General features: G+C 40.9%; 1 protein-coding gene across 2 annotated transcripts; it reads right to left on the bottom strand.

The window, feature by feature from the left end:
* Positions 1–1,795: 1,795 nt before the first annotated feature.
* On the bottom strand, positions 1,796–16,453 carry tmem231 (transmembrane protein 231). Of its 2 annotated transcripts, XM_088997596.1 has the most exons (8): positions 15,789–16,453; positions 15,517–15,683; positions 15,295–15,423; positions 14,490–14,633; positions 12,932–13,013; positions 8,512–8,617; positions 2,199–2,365; positions 1,796–2,077 (listed from the first exon to the last, which is right to left on the bottom strand). In XM_088997596.1, the coding sequence occupies exons 1-7, from the start codon at positions 15,925–15,927 to the stop codon at positions 2,203–2,205; spliced, it is 930 nt and encodes a 309-aa protein (XP_088853722.1). In that variant the 5' UTR covers positions 15,928–16,453; the 3' UTR covers positions 1,796–2,077; positions 2,199–2,202. The 2 variants fall into 2 exon arrangements, with proteins under 2 accessions (XP_088853722.1, XP_088853721.1); XM_088997595.1 differs by having other exon boundaries at positions 1,797–2,365.
* Positions 16,454–26,422: the final 9,969 nt, after the last annotated feature.

Raw genomic sequence — 26,422 nt, 5'->3', positions numbered from 1 at the left:
CTGTGGCCTTACCCTCCCTGCCCCCTCTCACGACCAGCTTTCCACAACCAACATCTGCCCTCCCAACCGTTGCCACACCCTCAGCCGCCACTCTGCCTCCTGGTTCCTGCCTGTCTGTCACAACTGCGCAGGTGAGGAACCAACTGAGGAGGATGAAGGTGAGGAAGGCAGCAGGTCCGGATGACATCAGTTCCCGACTCCTCAAGACCTGCTCCGACCAGCTGTGTGACATTGTCCAGCACTTGTTCAACCTGAGCCTGAAGCTGGGCAGAGTTCCACAGCTGTGGAAAACGTCATGCCTGGTCCCAGTGCCCAAGATTGCCAACCCCAAAGAGCTCAACAGCTACAGACCGGTGGCGCTGACGTCTCACCTGATGAAGACGCTGGAGAGACTCGTCCTCACCCACCTGCGACCGCTGGCAAGCTCATCGCTGGACCCGCTGCAGTTTGCCTACCAGCCCAGCATCGGTGTGGAGGATGCCATCATCTACCTCCTCCATACGGCGTTGCTGCACCTGGAGAATGCTGGGAGCACGGTGAGGATCACATTCTTCGATTTCTCCAGTGCCTTCAACACCATCCAGCCCAGTCTACTGGGGGACAAGCTGCAGCATGCCGGAGTCGACCATCACCTCACATCCTGGATTACAGACTACCTCACAAACAGGCCACAGTACGTGAGGGTAAAGAACTGTGAGTCGGACAGGCTTCTCTGCAGCACCGGAGCGCCGCAGGGAACAGTCCTGGCTCCATTCCTCTTCACCCTCTACACCTCGGACTTCAACTACAACACCCCAACCTGCCACCTTCAGAAGTTCTCTGACGACTCAGCTATTGTCGGCCTCATTACAGAGGGAGACGATAGGGAGTACAGGGGACTGACAAAGGACTTTGTGGACTGGTGCCAGCAGAATCACCTCCAGATCAACACTGGCAAAACCAAGGAGCTGGTGGTGGATTTCTGCAGGAAACAATCGTCACCTGCACCATTGAACATCCAGGGTTCGGACATTGAGAGGGTGACCTCCTACAAGTACCTGGGTGTTACTCTCAACAATAAACTGGACTGGACAACAAACACAGATGCCCTAATCAAAAAGGGACAGAGTCGCCTCTTCCTCCTCAGGAAACTGAGGTCTTTTGGAGTTCAGGGGTCACTCCTAAAGACTTTCTATGACTCTGTGGTGGCATCAGCCATCCACTATGGCATTGTCTGCTGGTCAGGCAGCATCACCACCCGGGACAGAAAAAGACTGGAGCGCTTTGTCAAGCGGGCCAGTTCTGTCGTGGGCTGCTCGCTGGACTCTCTTGAGGAGGTGGGCAACAGACGGACGCTAGCTAAACTAAAAGCTATGACGGACAGCCCCTCCCACCCCCTCCTGCCCATCCTGACAGCTCTGGGTAGCTCCTTTAGCCAGAGACTATTACACCCGCGCTGCAAGAAGGAGAGGTACCGCCGCTCGTTCCTACCGACTGCTGTCAGGCTTCACAATTCCCAATGATCACATGTGAAAAAAAAAAAAAAAAAAAAACTGGACACTTGTAAATATGGGTTGTTGCAATATATCTTAATGCATCTCTTGATTCTGCACTATGTACAGTCTTGTTTATAGAACGGTTTTTGCACATCTACATTTGCACAGTATACAGTTGACATTTTTATTTTGTTATGCTTGAATATCTTGTTTTCTATCCTTTCACTCCCACCCCAACCCCATCCCTCTTCAATTGCTGCTGTGGACTGCAAATTTCCCCATTGCGGGACGAATAAAGGTATTCTGATTCTGATTCTGATTCTGATTCTGATTTCATAACTTGCTGCTGTGAATTAGGAATTTCTCCAATGTGAGACAAAAAAAAAAAAATCTCATCTCAGAGCACCCCAACAGGACTCCCCAAGCGACAGTCGAACGCCTTCTTCAGCTTTACAAAAAAAATGGAGACTGGTTGGGCGAATTTCCATACCCCTTCAAGGACCCTGCGAGGGGGGTACAGCCGGTCCACGAAAATCACATATCATTGCTATTTTTTTTCTTCCAAAGAACTGCCTTCACATTTATAGATACAGGAACCTTTCCTAAGACATTGAAAAAATGAAAAATTGCAGATATCAGTCCTTAATTAGCCAGTAATGTAAAGATAGAAGAGTGCATGCTCCATATTAAGTGCATTAATTTGAGAAATTACAACTGTCATACATTGTCACTGCTGATGAGGTTTTCCTGGAGTTATAGGTACAGTGGATAAAACCTGGTTCTGGAATACAAATGTTTGGATGCGTTCAAACACCCAGAGAAAGATCAGGAGAATGCAGACATATTGGATCCAGGCAAACTTGATTGTTTCCCAGAAGCCAGGAAAATAGGTGATGGCAAACAAGTCAAAGAAAAAATGATTTTGCAAGAGTGCATAATAATAAACCCAACATTTATGATTAATGCATGTTATGTGCAGAGTGAAAAACACACACAATATTTTCACCCTTTCTGATTTAGTTTCTTTTTTAATAAGTTTACGTTTGTGCCGATTCTTTGTCATTGTTCTGGAGTCATTTTCACCAACTTCTCTTTGTAGAAGGAACATTTTCGATTACTAAACCGCCTGGATATGACTTATTTGGTCTACCGTAGGACAAACTTGTCTCGGAGGACAGGCCCTCTGTTCTGCTACATACATTGAGCAATATACGATACACAACATAAATTGGGCAATTTCAGATAACACATGACAATATAGTCCACCCTCATGTTCTCCCACTTGTCTGTCTGCATCCCTCGAAATAATTGCTGATGAAGACGATAGTCTGCGGCATGAAAGAGTTTTTATATCGGTTTAATTTGCAGAGAAGAGTCCAATACCCATTTCCTGAATTTAGGAGGTCGAATTATGAGTGCAGCACATGGGAAGAATTGTCTAACTTGTTGTTGGCCTATTGAACAACAAACTAATAATATATTTAGTCTATTAGCGCCTTTCAAAACTCTCAAGGTCACTTTACAGTCACGGGATAAGTTTTTTCTGTGGGTGAGCAGCGGCAGCCACACGCGCCAGCGTTCACTCAACCCGGAAGTAACTCAAATAGATAGAAAGCTAGCCAGCTAATAGATGGCGTGCTAGTTTATTCTCGACTTTGCTTATCCTTTTCTACACACCGACTTCAAAAATGTAGTCGCTTTATAAAAACAAAATGGCATTCCGGTCACTTTCTTATCCCGATTGGGTATTTTTTCCCCTCACATTTAGCAAACTGCATAAATATGTACTGGGAGCAGGTGGGGTGGGGGCTACCCGATTACCTTCCGTGCTGTCGTAACCAAGCTGGTTATTTGTGCTTTTGATTTTACAGTCAGGTTCCCAAAACAATTGGTTATTCCGAAAGGCAGGACTGACTCAATGGTTGCTCTATAAAATATCAACACAATGATTATGCCAACTCCAAATATTCTTAGACGTCACAGAAAATAAAAGAGCTGATCCTCGAACTGACTTTTGATACACGTGTCTACCAGTTCCATACAACCCATATAAATCAAACTGCAGATTGTACAGCAATTTATGACTTCGGTATTTTCAGGGATGCATCTGGGAAATTAAAAAAGGGAGCCAGTTGGCACCCATGTGTCTGAAATTGATGGGGCCCGATTTACCCAGATTGCCGAAACATACTAAACTGTTAAAAAAAAAAAATACAATCATTGGATCATGATATTTCTAAATTGTAAATGAAAAAACATTATTTAAGTCAAAGTAATTTTTCTAATATATCAACAATTTTAATTCAAGTCAAATAATATATTTATACATAAAATAAACAAATATATTGAATTAATTTTCTTTTGTTACTACACAATCAATCGTGTGCTATTTTGATATTCTACGGTATTGCAGAAAAGAGAAAAAAAAAGAACACTGAGCAGAATATTTCTTACGATTGCCTACTTAAACAAATTTCTTTGCTCTGTAGATTTCCAATGCGCTGCAACAGCTCTATCATCATTCCCATTAGCCACTAAATTCGAATCATGAACAGAGGTTTGCTGCAACGAATTGTCACTACCCTACGCAGACTTATTCGATTGTTTCTTAAAAAAAACGAGAACGTGTTTGTTTGCTTCCTGTTTTTAATGTCTTTGAGTTTTACTCCCGTTCTCATGCTCCATGTAGCAAACATCCGCCATGTTCAATGTAAATACTGTAATGTACCATGGGTAAATGAATATTCGCTTATCTCTTTCGGCAGTTTCCGGCGGATCACGGAAAAGCCCGAAATATCCTCTACGACGACTTTGAAATACACAAACCAAATTTTATGGTACAGGTCGTAGTCCTGCCGCTAATCAAGACTGGAACATGACGGAACGAGTTTGGTGTGATGTTCTGAAAAATCAAAGTTAGATAAATATACAGAAATAATCAGAAACCAGAAAGGGGGAAAATCAGCAAGGCATCTTAATTTAATTCAGACAACTCCCCAACTTATGAACATTCGAGTTACGACGTTATGGTGCATACGAACATTTTTGCGGGTACAGTACGTCGAAAAATGTTCGGGCAGAGATGCTGCAAGTTAGATTTTGTATTGCGTGATTTTTTCCGACCGAGCTCACTTGCGATTGGCTGCGCACTGTGCTTCACGCATATGCACACACACAGGCACATTAGGGGTTTCAAGTGCTGGATGTTTACACGACGGACACCAAGGCTGACCAATCAGCATCCGCTATGCTAAAGTTTTGCCAACGAGTTCAAGCCCCGATCCACCGAGCTCGCTTACGATTGGCCGCATAGAGTATGTGCGCGAGGAGGAAATCCCTCTTCCCAGTTGACGCTCTGAGGAGGAGGTGCCAAGCTTGCTTACGATTGGCTGTGGAGAATATGCGAGTGGGGAGGAAATCCCTCTTCCCAGTTGAGGCTCCGAGGGGGAGACGAATTGTGATGCATAACAAAAAGTAATAACATGTAATTCGGACATCGTGACAGCAGCTTCGGTAATGGCTTACTGAAGACACAAGGATATAAATTGTCATACTACAGTAGGTATGAATTTATTTTACGACTGTTAGAGGAAAGAATGAGAGGAATGAAGATCAGTTGCAGCAAGACGGAATATATGTGTGAATGAGAGGGATCCAAGTGCAAGAGTGATGCTACAGGGAGAAAAGATAAAGAAGGGGGAGGATTTCAACTACAGTGAGACCTCAACTTACGAACTTAATTGGTTCCCAGACAGAGTGTGTAAGGTGATAAGTGTGTATCTCGAAAAAAAATTCCCATAGGAAACCATTAAAATGGGAATAATCCGTTCCCGGGTTTCCATAAAATGTACTTTTCAACTAAATAAGCCTTAAAACTAAACACAACATACCTTATTCTATGTATAATAAATGTGCTATTGTATTGTAATGAAAGAAATACACTGCATTGTATCATAAAGTCTCTTTATTTACATTTGTGATGGTCATTTATGGCTTGATGGAATGGCGTTGGAGGTCGAAGGTCAAAGGGAATTGCTGTTTGGAAAGAGAGTCGCATTACATGAGGACTGTAATTAAAGAAATAAACTGTGCTGTAAAATAAAGTTTTCTTTCCCTTTTTGATGGTCATTGATGGCTTATGGAAGGAGAATCACCTTCCATAAGGACTGTTGGTAACTTAGCTTCTGGTGCTGTTCGGTCGTGTGCTTCCGCTGAAGATCACTCCGCCAGCCGTGGTGGGTGTGTTTTATGAAAATAGTGCTTATTATAAGGTTTAATTTTCAGAAATTTAACGTTTGTAAGATGAAAAGTTTGTAAGTTAAGGTGTTTGTAAGTTGAGGTCTCACTGTACTTGGGGTCAACTGTCCAGAGCAATGGAGAGTGTGGAAAAGAGGTGAAGAAGCGTGTGCAGGCAGGCTGGAACGGCTGGAGAAAGATGTCAGGTGTGATGTGTGATAGAAGGGTTTCAGCTAGGATGAAAAGAAAAGTGTATAAAACGGTGGTGGGACCAGCCATAATGTTTGGACTGGAGACAGTGCCACTGATGAAAAGACAGGTAGCAGAGCTGGAGGTAGCAGAGCTGAAGATGTTGAGGTTTTTTGGGGAGTGACCAGGTTGGATAGGATCAGGAATGAGTACATTAGAGGGACAACTCATATTAGAGGCTTTGGAGACAAAGTCAGAGAGGCCAGACTGAGATGGTTTGGACATGTCCAGAGGAAAGAGAGTGACTATGTCGGGAGAAGGATTCTGAGCCTTGGACTGCCAGGCAGGAGACCAAGAGGAAGACCGAAGAGGAGGTTTATGGATGTTGTCAAAGAGGACATGAAGGTAGCTGGTGTGAGACAAGAGGATGCAAAAACCGGGTTAGATGGATGACATTGATTTACTCAGGCGACCCCTGAAGGGAAAAGCCTAAAGGAAAAGAAGAAGAAGAAGAGCGTCTGTTTTATACTTCCCCGTTCAGTGTTTGACTTCAACATACATTCCATACAAAATATAGCACTGAAGCAACTTACAATCAAATTAATCTTATGAACGACAGCTCGGAACGTACCTCGTTCGTAAGGTGGGGAGCGTCTGTATTTACATTTTTTTTTAAATCCCTGCCTTTATTGTTTCTGTCAGCGGGTTGCCTCTTTTCTAGTCTTTGATGTGTTGGCAACCTTTGTTTGATGTGGTGAACGTTGGGAAACAACTGTCAGTCACACCATGAGGCGGACAATGATTAGCTGCTATTATATTGGACCCGTTTCGCCAAAGCTGATAGGCTTCCATTGGAGTTGGGCAGGATTAGCAAGCAGCGGTGAGCATGTGAGAGTTCTTGGCACAAAGACTGTAAAATGTGCATTCCAAAAACGCCCTGACGACACAATTGATAAAGGTAGAGGATGACCAAATCTACGAAATATTGTTTTGAAAGAGGCTTCATCATGTTAAAACACAACATCTGTGAGTTTTAGCGAAACGCTGTTAGACAGTCAACATTAAATTTAGAGGGTTTAAAAAATCACAAAAATAAAGAGTTGGGTAGTGTCTGTCTATTCACCTTCCAAGCGGCCGTTCGTAAGGTGAATTTGATCATAAGTTGCTTCAGTGCTATATTTTGTATGGAATGTATGTTTAAAGGACAACAGACGTCTCTGGACAAGTTGTGTCGATAATTTGTAAAATGGCTTCAAATGACTTCTACTGAGCGTATTTTACAAAGACTCCACTGCATATAGCTATATTTTACGTTTAAAGACTCGCACTGAATATTCCGGAAGTCTTGTTTTTGAGTTGGTGACGAGTCCTCACGTTACGTCACTGAAGAAACGCCCCTGACCAAAAAAAGGACACATTGTAGCAGTCCTTCCATCACGTCAATGCATTTTGATGTACATGTTTGGTCTGAAAATTTCGTGTTGCACCAAAAAGAGGCAGAAGAGGGTGACAAAGCTCAGTGTAAGGAATTAATCAGCCTGTGGAAACGGGCTGATTAATTCCTTACACGGAGTTCTGTCGCCATTTTCTGCCTCTTCTTTGGCGCTACATTTCCCCCCCTTATTGCCTCAAAATGCCACAAATGAATTCTTTAATCGATTGCAAACATGTATGTTTTCCTCTTCAGAACTATTTGATTCATATTCATAACTGGATGAGTAACAAGAAAGCATATTCTCCGAATCTGAAACCATTGTTTTGATTCTCCAGCAAGGCAAGACGTCTGACACCGCGACCAAGGGGGCGGGACCTTCTGAAACTGGCCACTTCCGGGTTCATTTTTTTTTTGTTGCAGATTTTGGACACAAAGTCATTTTTATTGGTGTTTTGCATATGACTAAAATATCATATTGGATATTTTAGATGCTATAAAAAGTTTTTACTGATGTCAGTTAGGAAACAAAAAAGTGATGTCGGTTGTCCTTCAGGCTTATATATGTATGTTTAATGTTCAGATAAGTAGCCTCAAGCAAAATGGTGAGGTTTCTCCATCTCTTCTAGGATTTTCCCTCTTTTCTTGCTAATGATCGTCAATTGCATCGGCACTGCACTTTTCACGTGTTCCCCTATAAATGGTACAGATGGTCGAACGATTCATGTTGTATGCACGTGCAACGTTTGCCATTTTCTCACCCGCATCAAGCTTCTTTATTATTGCCACTTTCATTTCAAATGAAATGGCTTGCCTCTTTTTTACACTTCCACTCTCACTAGAAGCCTTTCACTTTTCACCAACCATATTGAATAATGGATGCACGAGATATTTAACAATAAAAATGTCAAAGTTCTTAGACTGCTGGAGATACGTTTACACACTCGGGCACTGCGACGAACTGGGCAAAGGAAGCAGGATGACGGGTGGATGCTGAGTGAGCTCTGACAGCGCCTCGCATCGGTATTAGCAGTGGAAAGAGGCACTACACGGAAAAAGGCACGCAATATAAAATCTAACTTCTTAATATGTTTAATATTTTTCGACGTACCCGGAAACATTTTCATATGCAACTCGAATGTTCGTAAGTCGGGAGCGTCGGTATTTCTGAAAGGATATCTAATGACCTCCACAGGGTAGTGAATTTCTGCATTTAGCTGGAAAGGAGAGCCAGCAGCCCGTCCAGTAGTCCACACCGGGATGGGACAGGAAAGTACCGTGGTCACTGAAATACAAAAGTAGGAAAAAAATCATACAATGTGGTGGATTTTAAAAGTCTTGACATCTATCTAAAAGCCATGTTCGTATTTGGGTCTGATTTCTTCAGAAGATATTTGCTCTTAAATCAGATGATTCGTATATTTCTTTACACAACACAAGGGTACTGAACTCCCGACTCCCACAAAAAAATAAAAGTCGCTGATTTTCCTTGGCTGTTAAGTTAAATACTCATCGGCACACCGTCTTATGTTCTGCCTGTAAGTTACCTTTATTGTAAACACCAATGGACTCCATTATTATGATTTTATTTAATGTAAATTATATCTACTTTTCCTTTCGGCTTTTCCCTTCAGGGGCCGCCATAGCCAATTAGTGTCCTCCATCTTCAGAGGTTTGATTCGCATGTTGGTTTTGGCCAAGCTTTTATATTGGATGGCCTTCCTGACACAACCTTCTGTATTTATCTGGGCATGGGACCGGCACAATAAGACACTGGCTTGTGTCCCTTTGTAGCTACAGAACAAGCAACTCTATGAATTTAATAAAGATGAAGATGCTCAGTAAAACGCTCCCAACACAAAATGGTCATTGGCACAGCAGCATTCAAATAAAGTAAAACTATACTCGCCATTTGATGACAATGCTCTGATCTTATATATGTATATACAGTAAAGTCTCGTTATATCGATATCGGATATATCGATGGTCCCGGTTATATCGATACTATTTCTATGCACGCACGGAGAAAATTACATGCAAACAGGGTCGGATATATCGATAGTCCCGGTTATATCGATATTTTTTCTGACTCCCTTGAATATCGATATAACGAGACTTTACTGTATATATATTAGTGGTGGGCCGTCAGAGCCAGCAAGGCCTTCTCTGCTGGCCTAACATAATCAGACATTATTATCATAATTATAATAAAAGTATATAATATAATTTTATAATATAATAAAATAATAAAAGTAATAAAAGTTTTAATTTCATTAAATAAGTATTTTTTCTAAATATATATATAATTATTCTACATACTGTTTTCTTGATGTTATATCCATTTGGTTATGCTCCTTTCAGTGTTGTAGTTTTAGGTCAGAGTTTTTAATCCAATCAGAATTCAGCTAGCTTGTGCCACCAGGCTGTATGAAATCTGACCGACGCCTTCAGAATCAACAGTGAGGGCGTCTGTGCGCTGTACATGAACGGGCACATGTAGCTGATATATAGTTGCGATAGCTAATCAGATCACGAGTTGGCACAGTAAGGCTAGCTAGAGGGACTCGCGTTGAACATGACATGTACGCGTCCTGTGATTGGATACTCACTTTACCTCAGCCCTCAGCGGAGGCAGCGTTATGCAAATACTACAACAGATCATACCCGGAAACTTTAGCATAAAAACCAAGTATATCTACTCGCTTTTTTAACCCACAATGGCTGAAGGAGAGGACAACTCGCTGTCGCATGTAGGTAAGCCTATTCTCAAGAACAAATGAAAAAGATTTGTTTACTTTTATTTTCAACAAATAGTTCGTTTTGTGAACGTCTTGTTGTTTTTCTTATATTAAACTGACATTTTGTAATTTAGCGTAAAATCTTGCTAAAGATTGCATATTCTTGGTGGACTTAATAAAACTTTGTGGACAAATGATTTTAAATTTCCTTTTATTTTTAAGTGTTTGTAGTAGCCTGTGTTGTAGACGATTAAGGTGATGCCACGCCCAGTACTGCGTGCGTTTGCTTTTGTAAATGATATCTCCAGTCGTTGTGTCATAAATTACGGTATTACGAGGGATATTTGTTCAAGTCGGACTTAGCAGGACTTCACTGAAGGCCTAGGTGTGAAATGCACGGACCGCCATATATATATATATATATATATATATATATATATATATATATCGAGAGAGAGAGAGAGAGAGAGAGAGAGAGAGAGAGAGAGAGAGAGAGAGAGAGAAAATAAGTACAGTAAAGTCTCGTTATATCGATATTCAAGGGAAATCCGAAAAAATATCGATATAACCGGGACTATCGATATATCCGACCCTGTTTGCATGTAATTTTCTCCGTGCGTGCATAGAAATAGTATCGATATAACCGGGACTATCGTTATATCCGATATCGATATAACGAGACTTTACTGTATTTGAAAACCCTGCTATTTTGCTATTTCTCCCACTTAGAAATCAGGGGAGGGGTTTTCATGGTAGGTGCATGTCTACTGTGAGAAAGATAAACTAAAAAGAAACACCCAGAAATCACAATGCATGATGTTTTTAACAATGTATTTGTGTGATACAGCTGCAAATAAGTATTCGAAGTCCATCTGCACTCCATGTATCGTCCTGAATCAGATGCACCTGTTTGAGGTCCTTAGCTGCATCAAGACAACTGTCCACCCCATACAATCAGCAAGACATTCACTTGTAACATGGCGAAGACCAAAGAGCTGTCTAAAGACACCCGAGACAAAATTGTACACCTCCACAAGGCTGGTGAAAAAAGCTCGGTGAAATAAGGTCCACTGTTGGAGCAATCATTAGAAAATGGAAGAACCTAAACATGATGGTCAATCTCAATCAGAGTGGAGTTCCATGCAAGATGTCATCATGTGGGGTCTCAACGAATCTAAGAAAGGTGAAGAATCACCCTGTCACTACACGACAGGAGTTGGTCAATGACCTGAAAAAAGTCATTGTAGGTAATACACGAAGACATCATGATTTGAAATCATGCATGGCACGAAAGGTTCCCCTGCACAAACCAGAACACGTCAAGGCCCGTCATAAGTTTGCATATGGGAAATCTATCATCCACAACACGAACCACGAGCACTGGAGCCCCGCAGGGATGCGTCCTCTCTCCATTGCTCTTCTCTCTCTACACGAACGACTGCACCTCAACGCACCCAGCTGTCAAATTCATAAAGTTCGCAGACGACACCACGGTCATCGGTCTCATCAAAGACGGCGACGAGTCTGCGTACCGACAACAAGTGGAGCAGCTGGAGCTCTGGTGCAGCCGTCACAACCTGGAGCTGAACACGCTCAAGACAGTTGAGATGATGGTGGACTTCAGGAAACATCCATCACCACAGCTACCCCTCACACTATCCAACTGCCTGGTGTCAACCGTTGAGACCTTCAAGTTCCTGGGAATCACAGTCTCCCAGGACATGAAGTGGGAGGTCAACACCAACTCTATTCTGAAAAAGGCCCAACAGAGAATGTACTTCCTGAGGCTGCTAAAGAAGCATGGCCTGCCACAGGAGGTGCTGCAACATTTCTACACGGCTGTCATTGAATCCATCCTGTGTTCTTCCATCACCGTTTGGTTCGGGGCCGCCACAAAAATGGACAAAAACCGACTTCAACGGACAGTTAGGACGGCGGAAAAAATCATTGGCACCGCCCTACCCACTCTCGAGGACTTGCACACTGCAAGAATCCAAACTAGGGCGCGGAAAATCCTACTGGACCCTCCGCACCCTGCCCACCACCTTTTCCAGCTACTCCCCTCAGGCAGGCGCTACCGATCCATGCGCACCAAATCCAGCAGACATATAAACAGCTTCTTCCCCCAAGCCATTAACTCTTTGAACTCTTTCAACAGTAGCCAAAATGGAACTGTATAGTGCCACTTAGCAGTTTTTTTGACAACGATACTAGTGCAGCGTGTTCTACCGGAAACAAATGCCTTGTGTGTCCTACATACTTGGCAATAAAGATGATTCTGATTCTGATATGACAATTTGGATGATACACAGGAGTCATGGGAGAATGTTTTGTGGTGACATGAGACCAAAATATGACTTTATTTTTGTCATAATTTTTTAATTTTTAATTTTGTGGCTGCCTTTCCAGCAGCTCATGTATTTTGTTTTTCTACTTTCATTCTTTTCATCACTTTGCTGCTGTGAAATGTAAATTTCTCCACTGTGAGACTAATAAAGGCATATCCAATCCAATCCAATAATTCCACTAAGCGTGTTTGGAGGAAGAACAATGAAGACAACAATCCAAAGAACACCATCCCTACTGTGAAGCATGGGGGTGGTAGCATTATGCTTTGGGGGTATATTACGTCACATCCGCAGATGTTAATAAATGCTCTCCCAAACAGCAACGGTGCGCTCTTGTCCCCACATCAGCAGGACACGCACCCGTACCATCTTGGCGCGGGTTACAGGCCTCACTTTGTTCCATCTCCTTTCTCATTCATCCTCTTTGCCTGATTCTTATATTTTAGACCCAACTGAAACTTAAATACAAGATTCCTATTTCGTTGAAACAGCAGAGAAAAACTTTGAGCTTACAGTTGCGTTCCTGGTAGCGCCTCACGATATTGTCGAGATCATAAGCACTTGCAAATGGACTGGAGCCATCGATCACGGAAACCTTGAATAAAAAGAATACAGACCAAACCAATTCAGAGTGGAATTAATGTAATTAGTCCTTAGATTAACTAACTGTAGTGAATGATGTCCACTTAAGGAGCATATAATGTTGTGAATTTGCATAAATCTGAAACATTCCTGCTGTACAGTTAACCAAATTCAAATTGATATTACAATGTAATAGAATAACATTTTCCAACGGATACAATGGTGCCATGTTAGCCCGTTTATCTATTGAATGTTTCAAGAAGGTACAATATTTTATGTGCATTCCTCAAATTTCTGTCTTTTTGTCACCTGCCCTTGCATGTTTCATCATATACACCTTGAAGACATTCATATGACAATAATGCACCATCTCATGACAACTACAAATGTCTTGTTTTGTTTTATTTAACCCTTTAAAATACTGTACAGTCAAGACAATCATGCTCGATTCTGAATATTATGACTTTTCATTGAAGAGGTGGTGCAGCAAAATCTAAAGATTCACTGTGTAACGAGACCTGGATGATTCCATTTTCTCCAAATTTGACATATTTGATGAAAGCCCATGCACGATGAATGCTACAAAGGTATATTTCATTGCATCAGCACCGCTTTGTCCTGGCGATAGGAAATACTTTTATTTTTTTCCGCACAGGAAAACCACACTACATGATGATGCAAAACAAAAGCAACATTAATTTTAAGGATCTAAGCACCCATCCGTTGTCCCAGCAATGCACTGTTTGCAAAAAAAATAACACTCGTTTTCATGGTAAATAAATAAATATATCCGTGTACTTCTTACAAAATTGGTTCTGGAAGAAATTTTTAACTTGAAAATGTGCCGGATTTTCTGATGTATAAGGCCCACCCAAAAGCCTTCATTTTCATTTACCTTATATGCAGGTGCGCCTTATATATTAAGTAATATTGAGCCACAACAGGTCTCGCAACTCCTGTCAGCAGCAACCGACTCCACTTCCACCTGTAGGAGTAGTGCGTAAACCCAGCCTCTACTGTCGCGCCTTATAAAATGGTGTGTCTTATACTTGGAAAAACTTTGAAAATACACCACCTTATACACCGGAAAATATGTTAAGTAGAGACGCATTTTCATGTAAATGCCCAAATTCATTCCAAGAACCCCCAAAATTTCAGACGTTTCCTAAAGCACAAAAATGTGTCAAACTACGTAACAAATGCATGTTACAAATATATTACTGCACAATAAATGAGAGTTCTGCAGAATGTAAAAAAATAAATACATAATAAAAAACATTAAAAAAAATATTTTTTTTGCCCTATTCACTTCATGTTCTTGCCTGGTGTTTTGTAATGAACTGATCCAAAGACGTTTGCTTTTGAAAATGATTAACAATCCTTAGAAAATGTCCAAGGCAAACATCAGCAGAGTGAGCCATACATATGAGCAGCAGTATGTTGCATTCAGAAAAAAAAGGCTTATAATGAGAGTAGCAGTTATGCTCACATTGTAAATGTTGAACAGACCACGGTGTGGCAAGGGCGTTCTCTGCTGCAGCTTCAGGTCTCCACTGATGAAAAGCTTTGCTCCAGGAATAGGCGAGGAATGCTGTATGTAGGCTAGGCTCTGCATCACCATTGTTGACTTTGTCTAACATACACAGAGTATGAACTGTTTGTCATGCACATAAAGGGCAGTTACATTGCAGCTATGTAATAAAAACTGTGGGGACTTAATGATTAAAGGGGAAGGATACGTGCTAACTTTTTGTTCCCACCTGTTCCAATAACTTTGTACTTCTCCAAACCAATACTTTCTTTTCTGTAGACCACAAATATATCTGTTGAGGCATCTTAAAACAAATACAAAATCAAGGCCGCGTGTGACTAATTTAGCAAGCATTTCCCTTTATGTGATGTGAAATGTCTTGCACTCTTGCAGCTATTGTGAAAGCATTATGGATGGATGGATGGATATACAGTATATATATATTTTTTTTAATTTCTTGGTCATGGAGCAGGGGCCTAGAAAACAAAGTGACAGTAATCAGACCAATGTCAGTGTATTTGAGGTAGCTTTTAACATTGGTCTTTTTTTGCTACTATCAGAGTGATGAATGTGACATAATTTTCCCGCAATATCAGTAATATAATTATTGTGCATGTTTAAGTAAATAAAATACATTAAATTCAACACCAATACATTTTGGATTCAAGGAGTTCACCTGTTATAATCACAGCACTACTCTACACGCTGCTCAACTGTTTTAGTACAAGTTGAATTATTTTACTGCTTGTAACATAATACATACATAGAGCTGGTAGCTGAATATCAGTAGCAGCTGGACACTGTACACATTTTCCTCATCCTTTAGTGGTAACTGCAGTTGAAAAATCAGACGGTCCAACTTCCCATCCTGGTTCTGGTCCTCTTCCCTCACCTGAGGATTGCGTGAGTGAAAATTATTTGAAGAATCAAAAAACAATTCAAACTTATTAAGTATTTGCAGAGGTTATTGAGAACAATATCCTACAGAGACAGCAGGGATTCTCAGTTTTTCTCCAAGCATGTTGTTCAGATGGGGAAAGGTGCTCCATGCCACATGATCACCATTTGTACCGGTTGCAACCATCAGCAGTGTCTCATACTGGAATCGAACTACTGCTTGTTCTTCATACGTGTTCCTTTTAATCCAGAAACCTAGAGTACGATAAAATATATTTGTTTAAACCCATTAATAAGTTTGCTGTTCACTAATACGCCAACACTGCAACAGCTCAATTTCATGACGTAACTTCACAGTACCTTGGCTCCTGAAAGCCACCAGCAGCGGTGAGATGTAAGTGAGGCACACGGCAACCACGAGAAACACAGTGGCGCTCGTGCAAACGCCTGTTTTGTACCGCATTAAAACAGGATGAGAGTAAACTTCATAAAAAGCCATACTATCAATTTCAGCGTTGGTTCCCGTCTGTTAGAAATGACTTTGTTGTGTACCTGCAAGAAGCTAATCTGATGGCGTCTGTTCAATTATTTTGATTCCAATTGACAAAGTAGCAAATAGAGTGGATACTACCAGAAAACACAAGATACTGACGTCATCCCAAAACGCCAAAGCACTTGTTCGACCTCTGCAGGCAAAGTATATTTTGAAACAATATTCATGGAGTGCGTCGCGCCATCTTTCAAGTTATCTCGAGCGTTTATGTTGCTGGGGTGATCTGTTTTTCCTGTCTTTCTTTTTTTACCGGCTGATTACATTACTTTAGTGACACTGCCACCTACTGCATAGGAGTGTGCGCAAGGACTTGGCAGGCTCAAAACCACCTACAGTTTCACGACGAAAGAAGTAGAGCAAACATTCATTCATTTTCCGGACTGATTTATCCTCGTTAGGGTCACGTGAGTTCTTGAACACATCCCAGCCATCTTTGGCCAGTAGGTGAGGGACACCCTTAACCGGTCGCCAGCCAATCGCAGGGCACATAGAGACAAACAACCACTTGCGCTCACACTCACATCTAGGGGATATTTGGAGTGTTCAATCAGCCTGCCATCCAGGTTTTTGGAATGTGGGAGGACAACCGGAGCACTTGGAGAGAGCGGACCCAGGGACAACGTGCAAACCCCACACAGGGAGGCCAAAACGGGGTTTTGCATTGTGGTTAGCACACTGGCTTCACAGTGCAGAGGTCGCCGGTTCGCGTCCCGGTCCGGCCTCCCTGCGTGGAGTTTGCATGTTCTCCCCGGACCCGCGTGGGTTTTCTCCGGGTCCTCCGGTTTCCTCCCACACTCTAAAAACATGCATGGCAGGCAGATTGACCACTCCAAATTGTCCCTAGGTGTGAGTGTGAGAGTGACTGTTGTATGTCTTTGTGTGCCCTGCGATTGGCTGGTAACCAATTCAGGGTGTCCCCCGCCTCGTGCCTGAAGACAGCTGAGATGGGCTCCAGCAACCCCCGCGACCCTAATGAGGAATAAGCGGTACGGAAAATGAGATGAGATGAGAAGTTGCCCTTCTTGTCACTCATCTACCAGGCCGGCTGGTGCAAAAATTTGTTATTAAATTTCATCGATACTGAACAAAGCAGATCACAAAACCGATGCATGTACACAATTTGCATAATATATTGTGAACATTATATGACAGAAAAAATATATGCAAGCCTCAAGAGATTGTCACAAAAACATTCATCTAGAACAGAGGTTCTTAATCTGGGTTAATCAAACCCCAGGGGTCCGTTCGACAGACTCTGCTATGGAAGTTAAGACATACGAAATTAAACATGTTAATGCATTATGACACGCCCACTTGGCCAATCACTGGCGACCAAACATTACTTGTCCAATCAGTGATGTGGGAAATTTAGTTCGCTGAATCATTATAGTATGTCGTACAAAAAAAGGATACTTGTCTTGTGAAAGATATTTATTTTTTTCAAATTTTAATAAATGCATACACCAGACAGACAGACAGACAGACAGACAGACAGACAGACAGACAGACAGACAGACAGACAGATAGATAGATAGATAGATAGATAGATAGATAGATAGATAGATAGATAGATAGATAGATAGATAGATAGATAGATAGATAGATAGATAGATAGATACACCCTAATTGCACAAATGAATTGCACCACCCTGTGATCTTGACTGTTTGCTGGTTTAAAGCATTCTAAAGGTTGTGAAAAGTTCAGAACAATGTTAGCCAACCAATGTTGACCAACCACATTCCCTAATTTCTTGTTAGGCAAGTCTCTGATTGGATAAATAATGGATACCATGTTCTAATCCCCTTTCCGTCTGGTATAAAAAGGGGTTTTTGGCTTGTAAACCCGTTCTTCTTCAACGAGATGGATATAACACCACGGACACGCGGTGCAATTATAACGCCAAAGGAACGCACCAATAAATCGAATCGAGAAATCGCCAAAATCTTCGGTGTCAGCCACACCACAGTCAGCCGGATACTCAAAACCTGGAAGAGGAATTATATCAAAAATATACAAAGAGCTGCAGGAATTGGAAGGAGGAGAAACAACATATATAAAGAACAAGTGATCGGAGGAGGGATGCATTACAATCCAACAGGAAGCATGGGAAAGAATAATAGCACAGCAATGGAACTGTACATCCCCTCACTCTTGGAAAGAATTTTGCTGGAGAACCTGTGGCAACGACAAAGCATCACATTATCATGTGTTTTGGGAATGCCCGCTCAGCTCCAAATACTGGAAAGAGACAAGAATGACAATGGGTAGGATTGTGGGAAAAGTGGTTCCTCCAACCTTTGAAGCCCTGTGTCTGGGACTGGAACCTGATTTAATTATTAACTCTGCCCAGAAATACATATACAACATCATGTTGTTATCAAGCAAGAAAGCAATCACGAGGAGATGGCTAACAAAAGAACCCCCAACAAAGACTGGATTAAGGTGGTGGGTGAAATTTATGAAATGGAAAAGCTTACATTCATTGTCCCAGGCGAGCGAAAGAAATTTGAGATACTTGGGAAACATTTACAGCAACCTAAGTACTTATAAAGCTATTTAAGTTAACCTATTAACCCTAATCCACTCAAGTTCGTTCAAAATTGTTAACTATTGCTATTATTATAATTACAATTATTTATTATTTTTATTAGTATTAGTATTTTTGCTCTAATTTTTACTTTATTTTTACATTATTTTTGTATTTTTTCTTTATCATATGGCACATTGAACAGGACATTGCATCAGCAGAATTGCAAGAAATGTAAAACGTTTTCTTGAGATGGTTATGTGATCTGTTTTGTTTTGATATCTAGATCAGATGATTCCCAATGTGTGTCGGTAGTCCTTTAAGAATGCTCATTCACAAGAAATGTTCCTTCAAAAGTCAAAGTTGATTTGTGAACTTTCTCGTCTGCTTACTTTGACTATTACATTGACAATTATGTGACAATTTTGCACCAGCTAACAAATGGGCTTCATATGGCACTGCTGTCAACTTAACAGGAGCTACTAAAGAGTTTGTCAAATCTCTTTATTTGTTGAATGGAGGTTGTCAAATCTCCCAGGGAAGTGACGCGCAGATGTCTCGCAGAGCTTGATCGTGGCGTGGAGCAAGTCGTGCTGTGAAACTCTGTCCGATGTTGAGCAGGTCTCTGGGAGTTGCGCGTGTGTCTGAGATGAATCTCTGCTGCTGTCCCGCGACGGCTGCTCTTTTATACTGTCCAAGCGTGGGAAAAGTGTCAGGCCGAGATTCCCATCAAAGCCGCGGTGCGCACCTTTGCCGCCACACTACTCAGTATTTTAATGTGCAGACTGTCAATATCACATGAAGAAATTGAAACAAACAACGACAAAAAATAATAATCCTGACAAACTGATTTCAGATTTTTTTATTACTATTATTAAAGATTACATTGCATGCTGTTTGTTGTTTTAAAAAAAGTCCACAATATATTGCATATATCGCAGTTGACTGTTTGCTCAGACACAATTAATCCTCTTGTGACATTATCTCTTGATTGTCTTGGGCACAACCTGCCAAAAATATTTTACTTTACCTCTGAAGCATCGTTTTGTAAAGTGGATTCCAAGGGTGACAAACTCATTTATGGCCCGGGGCATATTTTAGTTACCATTTCACTTTATGAAACTATATGATGTCAAAAATAACCGTTGCTTCAACTATTGTTTAAGTTACTAAAATGCTTAGAATATATCTCTTCTTCATTATATATGACAATTTAAAGGACGACCGACACCATTTTTTTGTTTCCTGACATCAGAAAAACGTTTTATAGCATCTAAAATACCCAAAACACGCAGGCTGATATTAGTCAAATGCAAATCACCAATAAAAATGACTTAAAGTGTGCTGAAACTGCAAAAAACTGAGCTACGAATTGGGCATTTTCAGAAAGTCCCACCCCCAGCTCGTGACGCCACACCAAGACGGCTTGCCTTGCTCGAGAATCAAAACAATGGCTTCAGATTCCGAGAAGATGCTTTCTTGTTACTCATCCAGTTATGAATATGATTCAAATAGTTCTGAAGAGGAAAGCATCAATGTTTGCAATCGATTAAAGGAGTCCTCCCATATCAATTTGTGCCGTCAATGAAGCACCCAGAAAATGCAGAAGATGGCGCCCAAGCTCCATTGGAAATGGGCTGATTTGTCTGCTGGGAATTTGTGTCAGCGAATATCAAATAGTTGTCTTGGTGTAACACACGATTCACCATCACATTATTTATGTTTTCCTTCTAATTTCACCATCAACACGAAGTTTTCAGACCAAACAAAGTACCGCAAAATACATTGTGTGTCGCTTTCTTGGTCAAATATAGCTATATGCGGTGGAATCTATGTAAAATACGCTCAGTAGAAGTCATTTGAAGCAATTTTACAAAAATTATGGACATAACTTGTCCGGAGCGTCGGTTGTCCTTTAAAATTTTGGTTGACATTTCAGCAAAGGCTCATGGAAGTTGACATGTTTCAGCTGCTTTTGTGGGCCACATAAAATGATGTGGTGTACCAGATCTGGTCCCTGGGCCTTGAGTTGTGACACCTGTGGTGTAGGCAGTAATTTTCAAATCGCGAATGAACAGTTTTTAATATTAGTCATAATGTACACATATATAATCTGTCAAGAAAAAAACTACATAACCTGAATACATAAAGCATATTACTGCTGTCCGAAAGAATGACAAATACCATACGACAAATTACAATAAAGAAACTCAGAAAAGGAATCATTTAAACAGACATTTAAAATGTTTTTCTTGAGTTGCTGAGGAGTAGCATTCTGTCAGGGTAGGCATTTGCAAAGTCTTTGTACAAGTTGACACAGGCACAGATTTTAAAGAACAGATGGGAACATTTTCACCCGGCCAACAGCGTTTAGAAATGAACCGTTGTCCACATTTTTCTTTTCTGCGTTGAAATGTCAGTACATACAGTACTACAGTGTCTGTATTGAAACAAATCAATTCGGAAAAAGATCTGAGAGAAACCTGAAATTGCGAAAGACTGGGGTATTGGGATGAGAAAAAACAACAGAAACTTTGGGGTTTTTGGATTACATCAGAGAATACAGGTGTACACCCGGTCATTGTATAAACATTTTGTTGTACTAAATTCATCCTGTCTACTTGATAACTAATGTTAAGCAGATTCCTTACTTACAGACAGTGTATTGTAGGTGTTCAAATACCTGACATGTTTCGGCGACTACTTCCGCCTTCGTCAGAGTGTCACGGATGTTGCTGTGACGCGCCATTTTCAGCTGGTGTTGCTATGAGGGCGTGACCTACCTGTCAAGCCACGCCCCCGGGGGGCGTGGCTTGCCTGTCAGTTCTGACAGGTAGGCAGAACAACAGTTATTATGGACACAGAAAAATACGAAAAATAGATGCAGCAGTTATTACAGGACGACGCCTATGAAATATTAAAGAAAGACCCAACAGAAGAAAAGAAAAACAAACTTAAAGCACTACTCAAACCCCTATTAAACGAAAATAAAATAAACAAAGAGTCGTACAACCACCTGGTACCTACAGCAAACATCATCCCCAGGATTTACGGCACGCCAAAAATACATAAACCCGATACACCCCTCCGCCCCATAGTAGACAGCATCGGATCAGTCACATACAACCTCTCCAAAGCACTATCGGAAATAATAAAACCGCTACTGGGACACACGGACCAACACTGCGAGAACTCAAAGCAACTCGCCACAGAACTCGCCACCATAAAATTACAGAAAGACGAAATGTTCATATCACATGACGTCATCTCACTTTTCACAAAAACACCCACCAAAGCCACCATTCAGATAGTACAGGACAGACTCAAAACAGACAGGACACTCAAAAAACGCACAAATCTTACAGCACAAGACATAACCCAGCTACTTCAATTCATAGCCACATCCACATATTTCCAATACAGAAACACCATATACAGACAAAAAGAAGGGTTCGCCATGGGGGACCCACTCTCTGCCATCATGTGTGGATTCTTCATGGAGGACCTGGAACAGAAAGCACTTTCAACAGCCCCGGAAATATACAAACCAACACTATGGAAACGGTATGTGGACGACATCTTGGAAAAAATCAAAACAGGACATACGCAACAGCTTACTGAACACCTCAACTCCATAGACACCACAGGCAGTATCAAGTTCACCCATGAAGAAGAAACAAACCACTCCATCGCCTTCTTGGACTTGAACATACACCACACGGACAACGGGGACATCAAAATAAAAGTACACAGGAAACCTACACATACTGACCAATATCTCCTTTGGACATCTGAACACCCCACTATTCATAAGTTGTCAGTCGTCAGAACATTACATGAACGCACCACAATAATCACGGACCCGGAAGACAAAACACAGGAGGAAAAACATATACAACACGCACTGAAAAAATGCCAATATCCCCAGTGGGCAATAACTAAAGGGGCAGAGCAGGTCAAAAACAAAAACAACACAAGACAGGGAAGAAAGAAAAAGCAAACAAACAAACAAGAACACAGAGCAATGGTAACACTACCGTACATAAGAGGAATCACAGAACGCATACAAAGGGCACTGAGGAAACACAACATAAACACACCGGTCAAACCACACACAACTCTCCGTCAAATCTTGGTACACCCAAAGGACAAAATACTCCCGGAAGACAAATGTAACTCAATATATGAAATCCCATGCAAGTCATGCAATAAATCATACATCGGGGAGACAGGAAGGAGTTTCAATACAAGAAAAAAAGAGCACAAGAACGAGTGCGAGAAGGAGACGGCAACAATCCAAACAAGAGCAATAAAAGAACAAGCACAACAGGAGCACCATAAATCAGCCATCACGGACCACTGCAAAAGAGAGAACCACATCATGGACTGGGAGAAGGCCAGAGTCATCCGCACCGAAGACAACAAACATCAGCGCTGGATCAGGGAGGCCATTGAAATCCGAAAGCGAGGACCAAGGACCATCAACAGGGATGAGGGAGCTTACATGCTCTCTACTACCTGGAGCAGCATCCTGGAGGGACGAGCGGACAGCGGGGGGCGTGGCTTGCCTGTCAGTTCTGACAGGTAGGTCACGCCCTCATAGCAACACCAGCTGAAAATGGCGCGTCACAGCAACATCCGTGACACTCTGACGAAGGCGGAAGTAGTCGCCGAAACATGTCAGGTATTTGAACACCTACAATACACTGTCTGTAAGTAAGGAATCTGCTTAACATTGTATAAACAGATGAGTCATTGGAAGTTATGCATTGATTTGCGTCAGTCATTTTATGAGTTTCAAAATGTGCGAACATTTTAAGTTATATCAACAAAATATGTAGAAATTTAAATTTTACATTATATTAGGGTAATCAGGAAATATAAATTGTATCAACTTCACTTAAAAAAAATAAAAATATTAGATGCTCACACCTGAAATCTTCCACATGCATGTAAAAATGTAGTTACATTCAAAGAATAATTCAATTCATTTGCTACAAATATGTTTGTAAGTTAAAGCTTTAAAAAAACCCACAGATATTTAAACCTGGGACAAAATTATGAATTTGTCAAAACTGAGGTCACTTTGGACCATGGGACACAAAAATATCTTCTTCCCCAAGCTGTCATGTACACACACATTGTTCATATGTATTTACATGAAATTATTGACCTGCGCACAAAAGTAGTGACATACTGCTGAAGACAATGAAGACACATTTGGGCATTGCATAGAAAAGTAGCACCAATTTTTAAGGGAGATGATATCTATTCAGGGTAGTTTCCATATATGACAATTGAATATTTGCTGTCTGGCATTTCTGTTTTTAGGTCAACCAAGGTCTCTTGCTTCCCCTCAAGTCATCTGGTGCCCCCCGGGTTGTGCACCACATACTATTACGGACTGTTCGCAACACAACTTGCGAAGGTGTACACTCAGTGACAGAGTCAGTGGCAGGTAGAGTGAACGCTGGCGCAAATGGCTGGCGCTGCTCACCCGCATAATATATATATATATATATATATATATATATATATATATATATATATATATATATATATATATATATGTGTGTGACTGTAAAGTATCCTTGAGAGTTTTGAAAGTCGCTTATAAATGAAATGTATTATTATTATTACATACTATTTACATTTGTAATCATGTTAACGGTATAAGGTTCAGTAACCTTTTAATCAGTGACAACAACATTACCACTGTATTCTTAATCCCAATGACCACTCAAGTCAATCCAATTAGGTTAGGTCGGGGATTGGCCACCCATAGCTACAGAGTCACATGTAGCTCCTTAGCGCCATCCTAGTGGCTCCATTGAGCTATTTCAAATACTGTATATTTTTGTTTTAATATGGTTTCTGTTGGAGGAAAAATATGACAACCACATTTCATGGATTCCAATGCTGTAAAAATGTGTAAAATGTCTATTACATTTCTGTCTACCAAAATTTGTATCATAGTCTGAGACACACATATTTACTTGCAGCGTGGAATGCGTGGAAATAGCTTAATGTACAATTCCCTGAGGATACTGGCAAAGAAGAAGAACATGGAGTGCCGAGAGAAGCATTTCAAAATGGAACACGAGCTAAGATGGTTAACGCGCTGAAATAGTACATGACATGCCACCACATCAGTTTTGCGATTACTGTGATTTTCACAAACTCTGGTCTCTATTTTTCTGTTTCATTCATCTTAAGGGCTGTTTAAGGTGTTTCTCACTATGTGGGGGATAAGTGCATGCGTTTTCGCGCATGTGCGGTCACGGGTCGATTGCGGGAGTTCAGTTGCTGAAAAAGTAGAAAAGGCTGGGAGCTTTTGGTAGCTCCAGATAGGTTTTTCTTTTGTGTTTTGGTCCAAAATGGCCTTTTCGACATTTTGGGTTGCCAACCCCTGGGTTAGGTGATGATGCATCAGTGACGTGCGGTGAGGTTCATGGCTGGTGAGGCACCGACGTCATCAATGAAGTCACCGCTCGTCTCTACTTCGTATTTGAACGGTAAATGTGAAAATTCAGCGATTTTGAAAAAAATCCTAAAACGGTGAAGTTAAATGGACAAGAACTTTAAAGTACAAATCACTAAATACATCTAACTGTTTAATTTATTTTTTCATTTGATATTTCCATGATGACAGGTGAGGCACTGCCTCACCTGCCTCCACTGACTGCACGTCACTGTGATGCATCCATGACATTCGCCATTTAAAATGAATCAATCAAGCTTTGGATGGAGAATTGGAGGGACAAGGCCAGATAAGAAAGACGAGAATTATGAGCAACAGTGAAATGTTTGCCACAGATAACTGTAATAATGAAACTATAGGAGTGGTTCCGATCTAAAGTATTGTTTCTGTAAAAAAGCCTGAGGAAATATAGTATGAAATAAAACTTAGACAAAAATATTAAGTATACACATGGGGAAAATTGGTTGGTCCACCCATGTTAAAAGTAACATAAAAGCCGATGAAAGAAACAAGACAAAAAATATATATACATTTAAATAAATTCAACAATGAAAATCATACAGTGCTGTTGATTTGTGGTTCAAACAGATTCTTAAAAGCAAGAAAGCAAGAAAGCTAGCAAGCAAGAAAGAAAGAAAGAAAGAAAGAAAGAAAGAAAGAAAGAAAGAAAGAAAGAAAGAAAGAAAGAAAGAAAGAAAGAAAGAAAGAAAGAAAGAAAGAAAGAAAGAAAGAAAGAAAGAAAGAAAGAAAGAAAGAAAGAAGCAGGTCTGGACAAAAATGATGGTGTGTATGGTACGTTAATAATAATAATAATAATAATAATAATACGTCTGTGTAAGCTCTCAGTTGTACAGGAGTGGTCCATCGATGAGAAGGTTTCTTCAGCCGTCATCTGTACAAAAGTGAAGGTTTCGGACGTTTCGCCGGATAGGAGGCGAAACGTCCGAAACCTTCACTTTTGTACAGATGACGGCTGAAGAAACCTTCTCATCGAATAATAATAATAATAATAATAATAATAATAATAATAATAATAATAATAAATTACATAGTTTCCCAGCACAATCTTTGGACTGATGCGTCAGCCAGTTGCTCAATTTTGATTTTATTCTTACTTTCAAACTTTGTGCCCCTCTACTGTGAACTTCTGAGGGAGGTCAAGAAAGACAAAGAACAAACGGCAGGGTCATCAGTCAAAGAATTTTGAATGGCGGAATGCCTTGCTTGCACAGCTGCCCAAACGGTGCACACCATCAACATCAGCTTGGCTTGGAACTGATCCCTCATCCTCCTTAAAGCCCAAACTTTGCTTGTCTGCTTTCACCGGTTTGGTCCCTTAAAAGCATTCACGAGAGGGAGCAAATTTGCTGATGAAATCAAAAATGTCTTGAATGACTGGCTGAGAAATCAGTGCAAATATTTATATGCTGAG

This window comes from Hippocampus bargibanti, linkage group LG05 (genome assembly GCF_051943395.1).
Source record: "Hippocampus bargibanti isolate YZ-2025 linkage group LG05, ASM5194339v1, whole genome shotgun sequence".
Classification (NCBI taxonomy): Eukaryota; Metazoa; Chordata; class Actinopteri; order Syngnathiformes; family Syngnathidae; genus Hippocampus; species Hippocampus bargibanti.
The sequence above is the reverse complement of the archived record's forward strand: the minus strand, read 5'-3'. Positions and strand labels throughout refer to the sequence as shown.